This window comes from Parus major, chromosome 3, assembly GCF_001522545.3.
Source record: "Parus major isolate Abel chromosome 3, Parus_major1.1, whole genome shotgun sequence".
In the NCBI taxonomy this organism is placed as follows: domain Eukaryota; kingdom Metazoa; phylum Chordata; class Aves; order Passeriformes; family Paridae; genus Parus; species Parus major.
In genome coordinates this window covers 11876783-11898794 of record NC_031770.1, presented here as the reverse complement: position 1 = coordinate 11898794, position 22012 = coordinate 11876783, and the positions used below count along the sequence as shown (strand labels likewise).

Genomic DNA, 22012 nt, shown 5'->3' with positions numbered 1-22012 from the left:
GACACTACACATGGCAAGGACTTTTAAGTTAATTTTGTCCATCTGTCTGTCACCACCGAGTTCTTATTCAGAATGGTAAACAGGAAACTACGTTAGAGAGAGACACGGTGTCCTCTTAAGCAGTGGGGAGTACTAAAATCTCTTTACTCATTTTTGTGCATCACCCTGGGTGTGAAAGCAGAGCCCATGAAGTCAATGTGAATGAATTCAATGCCATGTAGCACCCAGTAAGTCTTACATCACTTCTCACAACTGCTTTGTCATGTGTTGTTTTGCTGATTTCCTTTTACATTTAGTGTGCTACTTTTCAGAGCTAATGGCTTTCATGAGTCAATGTGAGCAATAAAGCCCTAAAGCATCCCTGATGGGAGACATCTATGGCTGGGGACATCAGGTTGAGGGGTAAAAAATACTGCTGAAAATAAGGGTGATCTGCTGGAAATTCAGAACATGAAAGGCAGGCCTTAGAACAAAAGCTGGTGGAAGAGGAAGGGTCTGGTATCACACCCTTTTACGGAACCTGACATCCTCCAACCCTGAAACCGCCAAGAAAAGTCTGAGGGACACACATCAGTGACTTCTCAGGAGCTGCAGTCACACACAAGCCAGCCATCCTCTCTGCCTCTCCTTGCACATTCATTACTGCTGTTGTCACGTCTCTGCTGCCACTGCTGACTGAAAACCCTGCGTGCTCTGCCTGTCCTGAGAGCAGTTCTGTCAGAGCTGGCAGTGTAGCTTTGCATGAGCAAACACCATCACCTACGCTGCTGGACAGCTACTTTTTCAACTTGTTTTATGGCCCATGTGTTGTCTAACACAGTGAGAACCCACAGGAAATCATTATCCACAGGGCAGCACGTGAAAACCCAATCCATCTCCAATAACATGTGCCTGCTCAGCTCCCAGGAACACTTCCACTGTGGCCTCAGCAGCTTGTGGGCATGGGCTAATCCTTCCCTCTGGAGCAGAAGGGACTGGGACAGCTGCTCCCCCTCTCCATGTGGATTCCCTGACTTCCCTGATTAACTGTCTGTGGCAGGGATCTCTGGGAGAGCTCGCTATCTCTGAGCCCCAGCAAGGAAGGATCATTAGCCTGCAGCCTGTCTGCCTGTGGAAAATCTCTCTTTACCTACCAGCAAAGGATAACCATATCAAGACCCAGTTGGACTCCATTAATATGGCTCTGAGGAGGCAGACGTCTCTTGACATGAAATTATGTGCCACTGATCATTTCAGCTGCCTGGGCTGCTCATTAGTTCACAAAACAGGGTTTGTTTTTTTTTTTTCCCCTAGTGAAACACCTTCAAACAGCATCTTTCATAGCCATTGAATCTGCTTCCTTGAGTGTCAGGATGTATGTGGAAGGCTCATTTTTGTACTTTTAGGAGCAGTGATCTCATTTCTGGTGCAAGATCCCAGCTAGGAATAAAGGTCTTGAGTTCTTAAACCCATTTTGCCATGGCCTAATAAAATTTCTTGAGTAAGTATCTTTATATTTGGGATGTATTGGTCTTGTATTTGGAATGCCCAGTACCCTTGGCCCCTTCCACTAGCTGTGCACCCTCTTCATTCTTTTATCTCTGTAGAGACATGTTACCAAAAGCAATAATGGGCTCCCATGGCTTTGACAGGGCTGATGGTGCTGGATCACCATGAGGGAATATCACAAGGCTTTATATTTGTGATTTATACAGGCTGCACTGTATGGGTTTACAGCCTAATCTGTGCCCTGGCTGCTCTGCTGGGAGCCATAAAGAAGAAAATCATCTAATAAAAAAACCTTCTGGTCCTGACGTAAAATTCAGCACGATACATCTCTGCCTGTGCCAGCTCTTCCTTGCTCCTTTTGCCCACACTTCTATTGTGTGGCACAGTTACCAGGATCATTAAATTCAATGTCTGAAGGGCAGCTGAGGCTCCTCAATGCTGCAGAGCAGAGCAGGGAAAAAGGCTGGAGAAGAGCTGAACAGTGAGAAATTCAGGAATGCTCTCCAAGCATGGGAAAGGCAGGAAGTATTTATATTCTTCTCCACACACACTTCAGGATGACTAAAACACCCTCAGTCCAGGAAGATGGGTTTGATTTCAGAAAAAGCTTTCTAGAGGTAAAGAAGTTGAAATGCAGTATCACTTCACCTGGGCAGAGATGAGCAAAAGGTTTAGATGAACAGCCTAGGTATGGCTTTTCAGCTTTTGTAGACACAGATGAAGATCTCTACAAGCTTTTAATTACTTTTCCTTATGCCTGTTTGCTACGCACCAGAACTGTTTTATTAACATGCCTCTTCTCTGTGACTAATTTCAGTGGGAAAAAAAAAAGCATAGTAATTTTTAATTTCACACAGCAGCAATCAATCTCCTTCTTAAATTAGTTTACCAGCTACTTTGATATCTGGTGCATTTGCAGTCTTTTCCCAGTGATCTTATTTACAGATCTTGGGGTTGGTGAGTACCGTCCTGTCTGTGTCTCCTAGCCAACTTTATTAGAAGATGTAGCACCAACATTCATTCAAGACACAGAGGCAGGTCAGTAGGCCTGATTTTCTGACTTGAATAGTAGCTCATTTCTTCAAAGAGCAGAAAAGTGTTGGCAGCAAATACTTGGAACTTCTTTTCTCCCACCATTAATTTCTTCTTCAACATGAGAGAAAAATAAAACAACTAATTTTTCAACCCTTGAAAGGAAGTCTTTCCAAACTTCAGAGATATTCCTTAGGATTAAATTCCACTTCTGACATTTCTATGCTTTTTTTTATGAAGAAATGGGAAAGAGGTGGGACTGATGATTGGAAATCACTTTGCAGCTCTGGAAAACCTGCATTATGAGATAAGAGGTCTCCATTTCCCATAAATGGGTGCATTTAAGACTCTAGGATTTAATTTTCTACTTAAGGTCTATACTTTGTTTCTGAGTAATGGGACAGATCAAGACTCCAGGCTGGTTCCTTCTGAATTATTTTTGATATCCATGAAACATTGTATGCATGCTTTGCTTTCAGGTATAATGTCCATTTTGTAAGATTTCTCACTTTTTCATGCAGCTTTCGTGTCCTTCAGCTGGTGAAGTCACATGAGATCTCTGTCACAATTTGTATTGTGTTTGTGTTCACTTTGTCTGATGTCATGTTTATAATGTTTTGGTGAGTTTCCTAGATGGTGACCCTACTGCTTTTTAGGATTGCGTTTTTAGGTCTGCATATTTTTAGACTGATATTTAGTTATTTTTTGCTTTATTTTATTAACCCCCCCCTATACTCTGAAAATAATCAGTAGTCTCCTCAAGAAGGAAGAAGACTTTCAGGGATTTCTTAATACTCAGTAAACCTAAAGTGACTGTCCAAGAATAGTTACAAGTTCATTCTAAGAGGCTGTGCTGATACATTTCTGGCCATCAAAAAGGGTTTGACTGGGCCGAAAGCAGAATGTTTCCTTTTTTTTTCCCTCCCTGCAGAAAAAAAGAACTTAAACCCAACAAACAACACCTCAATGAGAACACACTATTCAAAGGTAAACAAAAGGAAACCCGAGTCTTCAACTAAAAGACTCCATGTCTCCACACAGAATTGCTATCCTGGCTTTTATTTGTATTCTTTAGTGGTGGTAGGAGTCCCTGCAGGAGTATCCTGGAACTTCCTGGCCATGGAGCATCCTGGTGAAGCTGCCTTTGAGACACAGTGGAGAATTGGAACCAAAATATTCTCCTTTTCTCAGAACAGTTTTACACATTCCCAAGAAAATTTTCACAGGGAGATGTCCTGTTCTGTCAAATGTCATAATGCAGGCAAACAAACATAAAACACATGGAGAAAAAAATTCCCAGCCAGGCCCTGCTGGTTGTTTCTGTAAATGTCAGGTTCTGCCTCACAAGTTTACTGGTGAGGAAAGGGCTGTGAAAATTTCCCCCTGGATTCAGTATTCCTGGGATGCTGGGGCTCTATATCTATGTCAGCTGACAGCTATTTCCTCCATTGAAACTTACCCACTTAGAACAGGAGCACTTTTAGTCTGTGCTCTGCCAGCAGTCACAGCTATTTTAGTCACCCTCTTTTGCCAATTCTGGATCCTGCACATCGTTTTGACATCCTCTTCAACCAGATCATGCAAACAGACAGCTGCTTTCAGAGCACCCCTATCTGGAAGGTTGCTCCAAATTACAGAAGGCAGATCTGTTTATTAATATTTAAGATCTGTCACTGACTATGTCACCCAGCCTGATGGTTCTGCTGGGATCTTCACTGCACAAAGGAATGAACAAAGTAACAAAACAAACAAAAGGGGTCTGAGATCTCTAAATTGTTCTTTTTCCATGGCAACCTTCCTTGAAGACTAGTAGGCTGTTTGGAGGAAATAGCTTGGTGTACTTTCTCAGCCCTTTTACACTTCCCAGGGTATGTCTCCCACTGATGAAAACTTACTGTCCCTTCAAGTGTCCATTCTTAGATGTTATGGAAGCTCATTTTTCCAGCCTCAGACTTGCTGAGGAGCAGCAGTACTGCTAATGGAGCAAGCAGTGATCTTCAGCCTTTTTGGATGCCAAAGAGGGGTCTCTCCTCCAAGCCTGGCAGCATTAGAGATTATATTTCCAAGGATTCATAGCAAGACATCTGTCATGAGAATACTCTGGTCAATCCTTACTTCAATACCAACAAAGTAGCTTGAACACAGGATTTTGTTTCATAAAACGGAACCACAGAAACAAACTTGTCTGGAGGTGTTCTGTCCTTAGACCACCTCAGGTCTGTCCCACTGAGGTCTGTAACACCTGCTACAAATGCAAAGTCTGCCTTCCCCTCCTCTTCCACAAACTTCTTGCTATTTTTTTTGTTATCCCACATGGATATCTTATTCCTGCTGCCTCTCGGAAGAGTCCATAATGGGGAATTCTATGGATTTTGTGAGCCACACTTGCCCAGACCTCTTAAAAGAGTTGGTGCACATTGTTTCTGCTTCTCCCTTTGTCTGCTGTGGGAGGATGTCCTCACCTCTGTGTTCATGGAAGGAACATGGGAAAGTCTCTCTGTGCCACTGCACACTAAGGACATGGACAAACCCCAGTGCAGGTTAGGCTGGCGCTTTACCACATCTGTATCCTCTCCCAGCTGTAGTTGTGCCTTGTTACCAAGTGTCCTTGCCCTGAAGAGCTTCCTTTCCACCCATTTATGGTGGAATACCAACCACAGGAAGAGCAGGTAACCCAGGCTCAAGGCTGGGGCTGGGGGGACCCAGAGCTTGGCCCTGCTATGTGACCTGAGATGGTGCTTTGGCCCTTGACATGCACTCTGAGATGAAGGATGCATAGGGCTGATCATACTCTTTGAAGCAAGACCCCTGACAAGGTGTTCTGCAGTTGTGGAGCGGAAGGTGGGGAGGAGAGCTGGCGCAGGCAAGCAGAGGTGCCTCAGATCTGGCTGCTGTCGCTACCTGTACGTCTTTCTAGCAGAAAAGTGTTGCTAAGTTCCCCATGCAGCCCTGGGAGCGTGCCATTCCCTGCGTGGGTGGGTGTAAAAAAGCTGTTGCAGAAAGTTTCTGAAGCAGCTTAGCAGTGAGAAGAGCTGCAGCTCCGGCCCATTTGCAAAGCAGGAATGCCACCTCCGCTCCGCACGGGGATCAGCTGACACTGGCAGGAGCAGCACCACTTCTTCAAATGCTCTTGCCATTATTTTCAGTTCTTCTGAAACAAAAAATATTTGGCTCAAAACATTGGTCAATTAATCAGGATCAAGGCAAGGGCAGGATACCACACCTACCAGCAGCCGCTGGTGCTGCAGAGAAAGGCTCAGTGCTGACATTCCCATGGGTTTGGGAAGGTTGCTGCAGAACGGGGTAGAAGTCAGATCTGACCAAGTCCTCAGTGCTTTTCTGGATCAAAGCACCCTTGCCAGCCCACTCTGTGTTGTGAAGAGACCTTCACATTCTGTTGAATTTGCCAAGAGGAGATTTTTGAATAAAACATAAAAATGACAAGAAATTTCAAATTCCAGAGAAGTTAAGGGCCACTAAAAATTGCTCTTTGAGTTCTCCAACTATTTTTTCTTGACTCTTCATTGCAGCAGGGTCTCTTATCTTTCTCCTTATCATCCTCTTTCCCTGTCCCAGTGCTCTTTGGCATGTTGCCTAATACTGAGCTGGAGAAGGAAGTTTCAGCCTGCAGTCCTGTCCAAAAGGGGAGACAGCACAGAGAAAAGATGGAGCACCACATCCAGCTTACTCTGGAGTCCCACACAGAGCTTTAGTGCCCACCACTGCCAATCTCTCCTGCTGCCCAGGGCTGCCAAAATCACCAGCAGCCGTGGCTGTTCCACACCACCTCCCAGAGACGTCAGGAGACCTTCTGGCTTCAAGGCTTCCCCTTTCCTGTCACTCCACTTCTTCCCCATCATCCCAGATGTCTCTGGACATTTGAAGGCCCTCTTTCTGGCTGGTGCTTGCCTGTGGGACATATTTTCTGACATTCCCTGAAAGGGTATCATCAAGTGGATACTTTTCTTCAGCCACCAGCACACAGACACCTCAGAGCATGTCTTAAATCTGTCTCAGCAGCAGGTTTGAAATGTCACAGAGACATTTGCTGAGGGAGTCAGGGACAGAGTCCTGCAGAACCACTGCCATCAGGAGTGGCGGAGCTGTGTCCTGGGAGAGTGATTTCCTATCTCTGCGTGTTTTACTTATGATGCTGCTGTTGGCACAAGAAACCAAGAAGTCGCTCTGAATGATCAGGAATAACTACTTTTGCAACACAGAAATACCTCCTCCACCAGCAGACAGCTTTTCTGTAGAGGGAGATAGAAATGTAATTACAAGTGCAATGTATCTTTATCTTAGAGTATTTTTGGGGTTGGCAGCCTTGTCACTGCTAGAATCTCCTCTCTGAACTGAAGGGCAACAGAGGGTCTCAGAGGTCCACACTGTAATAGCATTTGCATCCTGTTCCAAAAAGTGCTGGGGCCTCCTGCTATTTTCCAGTGGAAGAGAGAAGTGTGGACAGTTAACTTTGTGTCACTAGGATGCTCTTGATAAAACCTGTGTCTCTTTTACTGCCACCAGCACTTGTCCAGGAAAAGGGTCCCTGTTTTCCTAGGAGCTCTACAAATCAAAGACCTTGGAAATATTTAGAGAAGTGCTTCAGCCTATCCCTGAGGACTCACAATTTTAAAAAAGTGAGACGCAGAGAGGGAGAAGAAGGGGAAAATGGGAAAGTGCTGGTCACCAAGGCAGACAGTTGTTTTAGGCCTCTGGCAGAGTAGCTGCCATGAAGTCATTAAGCACTGAGCAAATAATTAAAATTGTTGTTCATGAATATTTCAGTGGAATATCTTCGGAGAGGATGTGTTTCATTCATGAAACTTGTATTAGCCCAGTGAGATGGAGACATGACAGGGAAAGACAGAGGGAAGGGGAAGGAGAAGCAAACAAGCAAACTCTGAAATAATTAATCATCAAATCCTTTTCCACTTGCCTGACTCCCTGCTGAAATCCTCTGGTGGATGAATTCAACAGTTTCATCAGACCAGGATAGGTTTTGGGCTTCACTGAGTGACTCCACCTCTGCACTGTGTAAGATACTTTAGCATCCACAATGTTTATATCTTTGCATCCAGACTCTCACCTTGCTTGACTTGCTGCCACCTGTGGATGGGGCCCACCATATTCCATAGCCTTTTGTGTAAAACTGCAACTGAGCGAATCAGATGGGTCTGTTTATCTCCACAAGAAGTGAGAATCGCTCTGAACAACTTCTGAGAAATTGGTCCCCAGAGGCAGAGCAGATCTTCCTTCACTACTCTGCTCTTACTTAGGAACCCACACAGGAGGCGGATTTTAAAAGCAGATTGGCATTGCCTGCCCCTTCCATCTGTTCCCAGCTGGCTGAGGTCCTGGGAAAACCCTGGCACAAGAAAATCCAAGATATGTATCCTGGGAGCTGTCAGATCCTAAGGCACTCTGGTTCCTAGCTTTGCCCAGGCTGAGGTGAAGCCCATGACTCATATGTCTCAGCTGATAGATGGACATTTCTGTGTGGTAGTTTGGCATGTGATCACTGTCAGGAAAAGTGACATCCCGTATTTAACAAGGAATGAGAGTCTTCAGCTGGGTTTTGCAGGAAAAGCAAAAGCAAACGTGAAGCACTCCTTTTCCTGCCTGTGTGTGATGGAGTGATCTTGGACAGGAGACAGCCCAAATAAAGGCACTTAGGTGTGGAAGGATATTTCCTTCCTAGATGCTGCCATCCTGCCAGATGCCCAGGGTAGTAGACCCTGCTCCCCATACCTTAAAAGAAAGGGACTGGATAACGAGAAGCAAAATCCTGAGGAGGGGGCCTGCCCTGATTCCCGAGGTTTGCATTTGACAGGATGAGTCCTCTGTTCATCCAGGGTGTCCCGCCGAGGCTTTTATCCCTCTTCACACAGTGCACCATATGGATCTGCCGCTCCCGCAGGGAATGTGTTTGTGCATTCCTGCCTCTCCCCAGCCATCCCCTCAGTGCAGGATGTGCAGGCAGGGACACAGACAAACAGCCCTGCACACAGGGAGCTGCAGCAGCTGCTGCTCAGGCTTGACCCACCTGCTGCTAGACAAGCCAACAGGCTGCAGAGCAGAGCTCTTGATTCCTGTTATTCATTTCTTTTGGCATAAACATCCAAGCCAATTAAATCACAGATGAGGAGACACTTCCTATATGTATACAAAAGAATGGGAGGGAAAGAGAAAAGAAGCAGACTTTGTGGTTTTGTTTTTATACACTGGAAAAAATTTATATTAAAAAACTTGAGCAGGTTGTTGATGACTACTGAGAGGCACGAAGAAAGATCCTTGTTAGCAATCTCTGCTCTCCCTGTTGGGCAATGAGGACTTATGTTTGTGTGCTAATGGGTTTCCACCGAGGAAAAACTCAGCTCCTGTGAAGCAGTTTGTTAAAGGGAGAAGAGACCCCTGGGATGGCCGCTTTCTTCCACCAGCTATGATCAAAGCAGCAAATATTCTGACTTGGGGCCCTGGGAAGCAAAAATGAAGTGGTCCCAGAGTGCCAATGTAGGAAGTGGTGCAGCACTACAGCATCCTATTTCTTTCTCTTAGTACAGCAATAGGAGATCCAGGCAGCAAGGCTGCATGGAGAAAACAATGTCATGAGCATTTCTGGAGATTGTCATGAGATGCTGGACAAAAGGAGCATTGGAGTTAGAGAATCCTTGGAGATCCGTGCCTCAAGGCAGTTTACTTTCTTTCTGGAGTCAAGAATAGAAGCTGACTCAGGCACAATGGAGGCACATTAGCAGGATGTTCTTGAAATCATGGAACTTAAACCAGCAGCTCTGTGCTACAAGACGTGCCAGGCTCCCTCATTTACTCTTTTTCTTATTTCCCTGCAGTGAGGGATCTCTCTGGTCTCCCTGTGATGCAGGCAGACAAACAGTTGGGAGAAGCTGTTCTTTGTACTCGGGCAGGTGACTCATTCTTCAACATTGTTTCTGGAGAACTGCCCTGATTTATCTATCACCAGCTTTCTGCCCTGCTCACTGTGCAGTGGAAGGATGGGCAAAGCCTTTCTGGCTGGCTCTTGATGCTGCTGGGCTCCTTGCAGCTGCACACCTGACTGTCTTCTGCACACCTACAACTCAGCTCTTCTGTGGGGGAAGAGATACATCTCCCTGAATGACACCCACACTCGTGCAAACCCTGCCCATTGAAACCCAGCAGCGCCTGCCTCTAAGTGCTGCAGTTGTAGGAGGGAGGGCTTTTGTTTACAAGAGATTTGGGGCTGGTATCTGCCAGCATGACAACTCTGGGATGTGTTTCTGCTGGAGAACATGGAGTTCTTGTCTTGCAGTTGCTGAGTCATAGAAAAGGCAGAGCAGTAATTTCAGGGTGCTGACAGCTTAACACAAGGTTAGACTTTCCATTTCCATGCCAACGGTGGTGGTGACGCATCACAATTAATTGCTCCAGGTCAGCTGGTGAACTTTTCCCATTGTGAAAAATGGGATCTTGTTGAATCTTCCTAGACTGAGCATGGAGTTGAATCCAGAGATTCCAGAACACGTGCTCCAGTTTCTTCAGCCAGTGCTACTGGTGCTGGTAGATGCTGATGGGTGTCTGAGTATGGTGCCTGTTTACAGACACCATTTCTTTCTCCTAATTCTTTCTTTCCTCATCCAAGGATGGTTTTGGAGACTAGGCAGGAAGGATGCCAGATATTGTCTTTGTACTGCAGTGATCATACTAAGTAATGCAATTACCAGGTCTCCCCCACAGAATGAGCATCCTGGACAGGAATAATTTCCTTAGTGTCTCCCTTCTCAGCTCTGTGTTTTCCAAAGTACATCCTCAAGTCTGCAGGCAGCAGCAGAGACAGAATATCCCCTAGGTCCAGAACATCTCTTTCCAGGGGTTCATTCACTTAAACCTCCCAGCCCTATCAAGAGGAGATCATTCCTCGGTAGGATCACATCTATGCAGAAGAAACATGATGACTACTGAAAAGCAATTAAAAATTGAATGCTGAATCATCCAAATAGGAATTTATGTACCAAATTTTTGTTGATTTGTATATATATTAGTGTATTTGTATACACACACACACACATATATATATAATTTCAGAAAAGAGTTTATTTGAGAAATTTATTGTATCAGAAGGTGTCCTAAAATATTTTGGAAATATTTTATCATCCCACATCAATACATGTTCAAGCAGAACAAAACAAACATTTTTTTCAATTGTAAAGAAACTTATCATCTGCAAGGTTTAGTTAACATATATTTATATAAACACAGAAAAGCTCAGAGCAGCAAAATATAGTTCAAAATTTTGTATGGAAACTTCAAAAATTAATTTCCATAATTATAAAAGGATTCTGATGGCATACATTTGTGTTCAATATATTTTTTACTGTGTTTTCTGCTTTTGGTCAGAAAGAAATGAAAATTTTCATCTCAGTCCCTTGCCTTTATCTCTGATTATTCTTCAGTAGAGTTAAACTTAAAAAATTTTTAAATTTTTTTTATATTTTAATTAAAATATTATTTATTTCTAATCATATAGTATAATATATTTTTATTTATTTTTATTTAATATATATTATACTTATAATACTATAATAATATTATTTATAAAATATTCAATTCAATTATTAATTTTTAATATTTAAAATATTAAATTATTTTAACTTATTAAATAATTAAAAATTATTAAATTATTAGTTATTAAATTATTAAATCTCTCTTCTTTACTTCTCTTCTAAAAGTTTTAAAACTTTCCTTCTGCATTTTTATCTTCTGGAATGTCACAGTTGTATTTTTAATGCAATTAAATTAATTGAGAAAATCTAGATATTTTGTTTTATATGGGAAGGAGTTGTTAATAATTTTCATCAGAAGAGAAAGAGAACACATTAATTTTTTTTTTTAAATTAAAAAAACAAACACTTAAGTGTCTGCAAGAAGGAAAGAGTTTTGTCCAGGGTTGTCCTCTGTCACTGCTCAGAGGGAATCCCAGAGCTTTGAGACACCTGAAACACAGATTTTCTGACATTCAGCTGGGTTTGCTGCTGTTGTCTGGCTGGGAGCCAAGGTCAGGAGGCAGGAAAATGCTGAGAGCAGGCAGGTGCTGCTCCTCTTAGGGATTGTCTGTGGATACAAACAGAAGAACTGGAGCTCCTGGGGTCCTACTCTCTTTTTTGTGGACTGGGCTTTGTGGTGCCAAGTCTTTGGCACTTCCTACTTGCTCTGGGGACTTTAAACCATCAGGAGTTTTCTGGAGTTGAATTTAGGGCTTCCTGCTATTTATTTTTCTCCTATTATCATCTATCTTCAGTGTTTCCTACTATGTCAAGTGCATCCTTCTAACACCAGATCCAGATTAACTGAGTCCCTTTCTTCTTGACACACATTAGTAAAGCTCCTTGCACCTTTTCAAAACCAAAGTCTTTGCAAGGAAGAAGAGCCTTGTTCATACCCTGCAAAGTGATGTATTGCAGAGCTGGCTGATACAAAAAGCTCAGTGCAAACTGATTTGCATCTTAAAGCAATACAATTAAACCAGAAAATATTCTGTTCAGACACTTTATGTGTCCTAGTGACCCTGTGATTTAGATTTCTCTCTAACTGATGTTAAAATAAAAGTTTAGTGGAATCCACATACCTTGCAGAAGCCTGAGTTTGCTGAAGCCTCTACCTTTCCCTGCAGGATTTTTCCAGTGAGAAGTGTGTAAAAGACACAGATTCTCTCAAGAGGATCTTGCAAGCTCAGGAACAATGTGATTTTCGAGCCCCATTTTGTAGCCACTTCGAAAAAAACAATTCTTCCATTGTATCCAAAGGAGAATTTGGTCTCAGACCTTTGGAGAAAATTTCCAGCTTTTCCTAGTGTTGTGATCCAGTGGGTGAGAGATGCCCCTGCTGGAGTGAATGTGTAAATAATACCACATGCCAAAGTCAATAATACAGACTGTAATTAATAGTAAATATGAGGTGGAGAGATAGAAAGAAATAGAAAAGATGAGGGGATGAGAGAGATCAGGTGAAAGGTAATCACCACCTGTGGATCCAGAAGCATCCTGTTGGTCCTTCTTCACCCTTCTTGGTGGGGGGGAGGGTCCCAGAGAGTTGTTTTTCAGGGGATTCCACCTTTTCACCTCCCCAGTTCTGTGTATCCACGGAGCACAGAAGCCATTCCCATCATTTAAAGCTATATGTGGATCAGCAGTTGCTTCCTTTCTGACATCGTGCCACAGGGGGAAGTTTTGTCCTAATCAGATACATCTTCAGGCCTGGAATTTCCTGTGACAAATTTCTGCCACCTGTGCTCATTTCAAGTTGCCACTGTGGTGACTTATCTTATGGCAAGTTCCTTTCGTGGCCTTGGAGAGTGTTGGGAGACAGGAAACTGTGTTATGTCCTTACACCTGGCCACAGGGAAATTGAAGGTGACCTGCTAGTGTTAATTCAGACAGGAGTCTAAGTGGGATATAACCCTGTTGTTGTTTGCCTGGTGCAGGATCACCAAGCTCTTAATTATCTGGTGTTCTCTCCAGTTATAAAGCATATTGACTAAACATTCTGGCCTAGTGAAGAGATGGTTAAAACACTCACAGACTGTGGCTCTCCTTGTCCTTAGCATTTTTTTTTTCTGATGCATTAAAAGTGCTGAGAACCTATGAACAACTTTTTCTCAATATTTGTTTGTCAGGCATTTTTTCTCATATCCCACTCAACACAATCCATGGAGAATGGTTATTGTTCCCTGTTAATCACCCCTCTGGCCATGAAGCTACTCGTGTTTGCCTGCTAAAGCCAGTTGCATCACTTATGTCTTCAGGAGAGAGGGAGAAAAGAGGATTAAGTTTTAAAGAAAAAAAAATGTAATGCAAGAAAAAAAAAATCTGATCATTTTTTTTCCTTTTCCTCATTGCTGGGTTTTTTTGCAGACTTTGAGAAAGTAGAAGAATGGAAATGGGGAAAAGGCTTTCCTATGAAAGAGATAATCTTCATCATTCGATCTTTGGTGGCTCTTTCAAAAAGCTGAGTTCATACAAGGTAAACAGAAAGGGAGATGAAAAAGTTACCTCACATTCAATGTCAGGTGCTGCAGAGTCCACAGTGCCTGATAAATTCTTACCCTTACAGTTAACATATCAAATCACAAAATGTTTCTCAGGAAATAGCTTGGGATGGATCTCCTTCCTAGAAAAATGAAACCACATTGATGAGGACCAGAGGAATTGCAGGCTTTGCAGGCTGGTTTGGCAAATGATATTCCCAGGAACAGCAGGGACAATTCCATGTAACTGGTGTGGTGCTCACCACTTGCACTAGGAAAAAACAAACTCTCCTAAGGAAAACAGTTCTGCCAATTACAGTTCAGAAAGTGCTGTTCTGAAAGTCCTCAACACATGAAAATGGGAGTAGATAAACAGTGTGATACAGATTACACATAGGGGTATCATGGGTGGTTGTAATACCAAAACAAGTAGCTGGGAAAGCTACTGTGATCAACAAATGAGTGAATCTCATCTCAAGAGTTCTTAGTCTTATCTCAAAAATCATTAATATGGTGGGGGACTTTATAATTCCCAGAGATTTGGTTTTCAGCTCTGGAGGGACGCCTGTGGGTGAGGAAACTGATGAACTAATTCTCTGATCAAATCTCCTCCTGTCAGGAGGAGAAACCAGCCCAGAGACACTTTTAAAACTATGCCTATTGTCTTTACCTTATTCTTCCCCAAAATGTGGCTCAGGGTGCCCAAGGCAGAAACTCCCATCAGTCTTGCCTGTTCCAAGGGTGGGAGGTGAGGATCGAGGACTGAGATCTTCTCTGGCAGCAGTGAGCAGCATCCCCCACCCTTTCCCGTGCTGTGTGACTCATGCTGGGGGGAAGAGACCTGTTATGAATGTAAAAAGACAGGGCTGGTTCCCTCTCATTTGGTACTGTGGACATACTGCAGGGAGGAGCAGTAGGTTTGGATCGGGACAAAGAGAATCTGCTCTCTACAGAAACCTTAAGTAACAAGTTAGAGGTAAAAAGAGATGAATGCAGCTTTCCCCAGAACCTCCCTCTAGCAGGACCTTCAGCAGAGCCCTAACAAAGTCATCACAGGGTTCTAAAAGCCCTGCTTTTCCTTGTGAAACAGAGAGGAGACTTTCTTTCTTCAGGCATATTTGTGTATAACAGATTGTGAATAACTTGCAAAACTTTGCACAACAGCAAGGACTTTTAAGTCTCTGAATTTGTATGTGTAAACTGGGCTTCCCAGCTGTCATCTTTTCCAAATTTTCTTCTCTTTCATCACAAAACATCTGCTTGAGAGCTAGAAGCAAAGTGGAAGGGCAAAATCATCTTCTTTACCATAAACATCCAAATTTCTGTATATGCCAGGAAAAAAGAATTGCCTTTGTATTTCAGGCTGAGGTCTCATTCTCTCCAGTGCAATCAAATGAACAGCTGTTACTGTGGAGCTTGTCTAAAAACATCTCTCTGCATTCTGCTCATTCAGGTCTTTTATGCCCGCTGTTCCCATTATTGTACTCTTTTTCCAAGTGTTGAATTTTCACTCGGACATTTATAGTTTTATCTCTACTCAAAGACACAATCAAATGCCACAGGCAGCACCAGCCAGGGGCTGAATCATATCTTTGCCTATGCCTTGTTTTCAAATTCCAGCAGAATACTTTGACACCAAAATGGTCTAATGGCTGAAACCCAGATTATATGAAAGTTGAACAGGCAAAAAAGACAGACTCATGCTGGTCTTCATTTGCACCCTCATCCACCCCATTCACACTCTATTCTCTTGAACCTTTCATGGATTTCCAGAGATAAATATTGTTCTCAGCATATCTCCTTCCACAAGCACAGCATCATTTTCTTTGGTGGCAGCAGAAGTACCATTTCTCAGGCCACTGCTTTTCACCTGCCACATTACTGTTCAGGATCCTGGCAGGAAATTGTAAAGGCAGGAAGTTAACATGATATTGCAGGGAAAAGGAGATGCTCACAATGCAGGAAATGCCACTTGAAAAGCTGGATGAAGGGAGTCAGATTAAACTACAAAGGGACTTAAATTGTTTGGATCTGTTCGGAAGTACCTGCATTTCAGGTGACACCAGCTCCCCATTGTTTCCTCAGTAAGTTCCAGATGGAGAAGGTCTGTTTGAGGTTCATGTCCATTCCCTGGGCCATCGTTCCAGCAGAAATTGCAGAAACTTCTGGAAGAGCTCTTTGCCACCACAGGCTGAACTTTCCATTATACCATGGGCATAATGGAATTTTCAAATGCCTGGAAGAGCAAAGAACAATTTGTCCTTTATTTAGCTCTTAATTTCTGCCTGTGGAGCTGTTTGGTTGGACTGCATAGTCCCTTTGATGCTCTCCTCAGGACCAAAATGAATCTGCCATGTCCCAATCCCTGTGCTGAGTGTCTGTCAGCTCCATGCTTTCCCCAGCTGACTGACACTCCCCTGCTGGCATTGTCAAGGTCCAGAGCCAGATCTTGACTTCACCCTTCACCCATCCACGTCTTCAGCAAAGACCCTGGAGTCTTTTTCTCACCATCAGTGGAAATAAATTGCATAAGCCTGAAGGTGGAATTACTGTCCAAAAATTGGTGATCAGCAGAAGTACAAGTTCAGGCAAGCTGAAAAGAAGAGACAGAGAGTTTGGCTAGAAGAAAGATAGAAGATACAGGACCAGAAGCATCATTTGTATGAGCTACTCCTCATTCTGTGCCAGTTTTTTTGCATATCACTTGAAGAAGTAAAACTCAGAATCTGGCCAGTGGCTGCATGGAGCCTGTGCATCCCTGGCCTTTCTGGCTCTTTGTTCCCATGAAGTGAAAAGAAATCCTTTCACCACCTGACCAAAGGGGTCGGGATAATCTCTTCGTGTCCTGCATGGAGCCAATCCTGCTCCCCAGCCTCAGGGAGATGAGGCAAGATTAATAATTGTGCTCAGTGTGCTTCTTGTTTCCAGATACTGTGTACCAAAAGGTATTTTGAGAGTATGATATATGAGTCACTGTGGGATGCAGCAGAATGTTTTAGCCTTGCAGCTTGGAGGTACATTATTCATCTTCTCTTGGCCAGTAAAACATGCAGCCCAGAGACACCCTGGAAATGGTCTGCAGAAGCTCAGCTTCAACCTCCAGGGAAGTTCCTTGAAAGTGTTTCTTAAAAAGACATTAATTTTTTTAGTTAAACAAAAGAAGATAATCCTTCCAGATCTCCTTACCTCTTCTTCCCCCACCCCTCCTTTTTTCTCACCTTTCTGGCTTACTTCCAAAGCCTCTAAAGAGAAGATTGTTTGGTGGCTGGTATTTGTAAAAATCCCTGTTTTCAGCCTCATAGCACCCAACATTCATCACAGCCTGTGTCCCTGCCCCTATCCAAAGACTGCATTAAATGTTACATTCATTGTCTGGCTGCCAGCCACAGCCTTGCCAGGGAAGGGAAGCAGTGAGTGGACAGAAGCACTATAACACTCCACAGAAAACACAGTTTTAATCAGGAAAACCACTAATTTTTGCAGCAACTTTCAAGCACGTTAGAAAAAGTTGAGACACTTGTTATTGAGACATGTAGCTTGATGAGTCTGTAGTGAATTAAACTCCTGTTGGTAGAGCATTTGGGTCTTCATTTTTGCACCAGTCCTGACTACACTGTTATCTGAAACAGATGTTGCAGAAAAAAAGCTATGGAAAAGGTGGTGCATATTGGTGAGATTTGACTCTCTGATCTACATAAGACATTTCTTGACTCCATGGATTTTGCCAAAGCGCAGACATCTTCCATGGAAAAGTCAGCAGGAAGTAATTTCTTTGTGTCAACCATGAAATGGGATGGTTGAATTCATCCCAAAAACAAGGGACTTTCTCAAAGTGATCAAAACCACCAAAGAGCTGATCCCTGTAAAAAAAAAAAGATCAAGAAAAACAGTTCATGATTTGCTAGATTCTAAACTATTACTTTCGGCTTCAGCTGCATTTTGTTTGGTAAGTATTTCCAGATACTTTTAGCTTAAACCTGCAGAAATGCTGTAATTTTCATATAATGACATTGAGTAGTAATGTGAGGGTTTTGCTAATTAGGAAATAGCATCAAAGAATTTTCTTATTACTTAGCAAATTCTTTCAGACTGCTCTTTCACAGATGAAAACTGGTTTCTGTGTGGTTGGTTTCTCCATCTCAATGTAATTCTTTTTGACTGGAATAAAGAAGAACTGTAAGATTGTCCTTCCTGTGTGCCCTTACTAATACAGTCTACAGTTTAAATTCCATGTAAGAGGGATTTAATTTTCCTAAATCACAAAATATGCATTAAGTTAAGAGGAAAAAAAATGCACTCAGATTAGGTAATTTGTTGGAAACTGGAATTTCTGTGAAGGCGCGGGTGTGTTCCCCAAGAAAAATCACTCTATATCATAATGTCTGGAGCTGCATAATTCAAAAACTTCATGGCAGCACATGACTAATACAAGACATCTGGTTTTGGCTGGGTGAACATTTTAACAAGAAACTGGATTTTCACCATAGATCCAATCCTTTCACAAAGGTCAGGGCTGTCCTCAAAGAGTTCATCAAGGGAAAAAGCCCGGTTCATTTTGAGCAGGGTTGTTGCTGCGCTGAAGATTCGATCAGGAAAAGGACTACTATTATTTGAAAAATCAGCCTTCTGAATCCTTTTGGGTCTTTCAACTAATTATTTTTGGTAAATCCAACCTCATCTATTGAAGCAATCAAGATATACTGTCAAGTTTTCAGATTATTTGACATTTTGACTAATGTCAAATGTTTCTTTTCCCTTTGACTTCCCATCTATTTTTAGGTGAAGAAATGCTGGTTTAAAACTTTACAAAGTTTCATTTAAAAGAGGTCAACCCAAATGTTGCAGATTTTTCTGTTACATAAAGTGACATTTCAGGAATGCCAGTTTGAAAATGTTCTATCATTTTTAAACTTTCCCCCTTCATCTTCCAGGGCTGAACTTCAGTTTATCCAGAAGTTCTGTTATATTCATTACTGGGCATTTACCTCAGTCTAGCTTCAGTAAACATGAACCTTCCAAACCAAGACTGGTTCTGTGGTGGGCAGCAGGTGCATGAGGAAAGTCTCTGAGGGGAGGTGAAGGACCAGCTCTTTCTAAAGCTTTCTCTGCTTTCCTTGCCGACACTTTTTAAGAGACCCTAACACGATCCCAATGGCACAGTCCCTGGCATTTTTTAAAGAAGGGATCTTCGAGACTTTGGTGGTTCCAGACAAGATCATGAAATCTTTGGTTGCCCTGCTGAGAGGCTTTGCAAAGTGAGCAGGATGTCTTCCCCACATAAACCAAAGGACATGACAGCAGGTGTGCAAACCTGTGTTATTTCTATCTTGATGTTTTGAAACAGCTCCCTCCAGCCTGCAGCCTCGCCTGTATTGTTTGATATTGTTTCTGCCTGAAAAATTCATAAAGCACTATGCTTAAAAAATTAGGTTGATGGATGAGAAGAGACAGTTCGCCTAATAAAGTCATTGGCAGAAAGGCCGATCTTATTTTTTTGTGTGTGTGTGTGTAAGCTTGTCATTTGGCTGCTGCAAACTGGTCAGAGTAGCAAAAAAACCAACAAAACCCACCAAAAAACCCAAAGACAAAATAGAGTAGTAGATGGCACTGAAGAAGAAAATGTCCCAGCAAACAGATCATTTGTGGAGACACAATTAGGCTGTTGAGGATTCCCATTTGTTGTAATGAGGGAACAAAGTCTGTCCCAGAACTTACGGAGCTGATTTGCTCATACAAGACCTGTCTTGTAGGTGACAGATCTCTGACTGCCTGCCAGGTGTCCCTGCTTGGTACCACACCATGGTCCATAAAAATGACACCCTCCTTTGAGATGCTGCTGGTTCCATCACCATCTCAATTCTGCAAATCACCTCATTTGACTAAAAAATATCTGATTGCCAACCAGTTTAACCTGTCACATCCCAGGATCCTGCTTCAGCCAAGGAATTAGAGTCACATCTTTATTTCCAGGTAAACAAATAAATATATGGCATTGATGTTGTTGTATCTCTTGCAGACAAACAAAGCAGTAGCCAAGGGGGATTTCCACCACGCAAGCTCCAGCTCCCGGCGAGCTCTCTTCCTGGCTGTCCTGTCCATCACAATCGGAACTGGCATCTACGTCGGGGTAGCTGTGGCTCTTATTGCCTACCTGTCAAAAAACAACCATCTATGAGCCTCAGGAAAGGGGGAAGAACCAGCCAGCCCAGCTCCTGCACTGCAGAAGTCCCCAGCACATCAGACTGCGTGGTTTTCCAAAAAGAGACAAACACTTTCTGGGGGCAGGTACAGGATGAGGTGGGCTTGTGCATTGTTGTAGGGTGGGAAGCTGGAGGGGTTGGGGGAAGTTCCACCATTTGTGATGCACAAGTCTTGCTTATCTTCATCAAACCCTGTACAATAAAGGGAAAGACAGAGCAAAAGAGAGACAAAGAATGAAGAAAAGGAAAAAAAATAAAAGGAAGGAAGACGGGGGATGTGTGGAGAAGGGTGTTTTGCCTTTGCCTTCTTTTCAATATGGTGTTTACAAGCATCTGGCAAACTGAACTGTTCTCTTAATTCCTTCTTGGTCACCTGAACTTTGCAGCCAGCATGAGCTTGTGCTTAATTTGCTTGTTAAGCACGGCACTGAGATCTGGGAAAGCATGGACAGCGACTGGTTCTCTGAAAGAGCAATATAAAAACAAGAGGAAGAATATGGCTTGTTTTGTCTTTTGAAAGCAGGACTCATTTGCCTAAGAGTGAATCAGACACCTCAGCGTAGAGTGGTATTGCCTACTCTTCTTGTTGGGGGTAGGTTTCCATGGAAGGAGAAAAGGAAATTAAAAACATTTTTACTTCCTTTCCTTGTTTTTGGATTAAGGTGTGCCCCACAGGCCCACTCAGTGAAGAACAGCTGAAGTTACAACTGCATGACTTGGCTCTGCAGACAGAGTGCAATTTCGAAGTAACATGAGACCCCTTGTAAAATTAATTCCTCCATCCAGTCACATTGTGATAACAGCACTTTACTGTGGCATTATTGCTCATCTGGGCTGCTCCACCTTGCTGTGGAGACCTGCACAGCAGTCAGTGCAAGAAACCTGGGGAAAAATGCAAACTGAAATACTAATAAGTTTTTAATTTAGAAAACACAGTAAAGCATGGGAATTAACCAGAGAAAGGAATGCTTCATACATTTCTGGGGTCCTGCTCATACACAGACCAGTGGATACCACTCAGATCAGAAGCTCACAGCTCAGCTGTGCGTCAGGGACGCAGCATAGCCATGGAGAGACAAATCTGTTCCCCAAAAGGCAGAGCAGTGGTCAATTGTAGGGGAATTGAGCCTTGTCCTTACTTCACTGACTGAAATGATACATTTATTTTCTTCTTTACTTGCTCCCCACACTCAACTGGTTTTTTTTTGTCTTACAGATTTCCCTGCAGTCAATTATTTTTTTGTCTTACCATTTTGTCCCACCCCAGGGTGTATCAGCATAGACATATATATGTAGCTACATATATATATACACACAGAGAGGGGAAAACCAATCAAATCAATGACCATTTTGTTATTCAACTGCCTCGTGTTTTACAAACATGATTTCTTTAAACAAGGATATCATCAAAGACCTTTTCCTCCAACTCTGTATTGTGTGCCATCTTTGCTCTGGGACAGTTTTTTTCTCTCATTTTATGTTTCCTATATTTTGGTTTGAATTCTTTTTCATTTTAGCAGGGGAGAACAAACACATGCAATCCTATTTTTCTGGTAGCTCTACGGTTTATTAAAACACATGGTATACAGCTACTGGTGCTTTGTGTGACACTTTTTTTTGGGGTAGATGTGAAGCATTAGCCTGGGTGAAACTTGGCCCAGGACACCCAGTCCAGCTACCTCGAGAGGTGCTTGTATGGACCATCTCATGCTGTCTCTGGACCCAAAAGCCTGTTGTAGTCACTGACAGGTTTTTTGGCATTGAATTCACAGAACCAGACAATTATTTCAGTGGGACAGGAGCTTAAAAATCATTTAGATCTAACCTCCCTGCCATGGATAGGGATTCCATCCGCATTGGATGGCAAATTGTTGGGCTACAAGCTAAGTCTGGAGACTAGCAATGTACTCCTTGTCCCCTCTGCATATGTATTATGCATGATTTGTGGGAAATCAGCCAGTCTTTCTCATAAAGCCTGAGCTTTGGAGTACATGGTATTGAATAAAAAAAACACTCATTATTCACTTAAAGGGAAAGAAGCTAGTATTTCCTGGCCTTGATTTGAAGTTTACCTGAAGATCAAAAAAATTAGAAAACAAATACATGTACTCTAAAGTAATTAAGCAAGCCTAACAACAGTAATAGAAATGTAATTTTAAAACCAATGTTATGGTTGAGGACTCTGCCTTATGATCTTTGAATATTAGCTGAATATTAACCTGAGAAGCAAAAACCAGCTCTGAAGCTAGAAAAAACTTTCCCACAAGAGCAGCCT

The 22012-nt window shown here is 42.7% G+C and overlaps 1 protein-coding gene across 1 annotated transcript in view; it reads left to right on the top strand.

Annotated features, from left to right (window-relative positions):
* SYNDIG1 (synapse differentiation inducing 1) overlaps positions 1-21329 on the top strand; it is a 49298-nt gene extending 27969 nt beyond the window's left edge. The window contains exon 4 of the mRNA XM_015623389.2: positions 19554-21329. Coding sequence (XP_015478875.1) covers positions 19554-19712 — 159 coding nt within the window. The 3' untranslated portion in view covers positions 19713-21329. The remainder of the gene's footprint in view (positions 1-19553) is intronic.
* Positions 21330-22012: the final 683 nt, after the last annotated feature.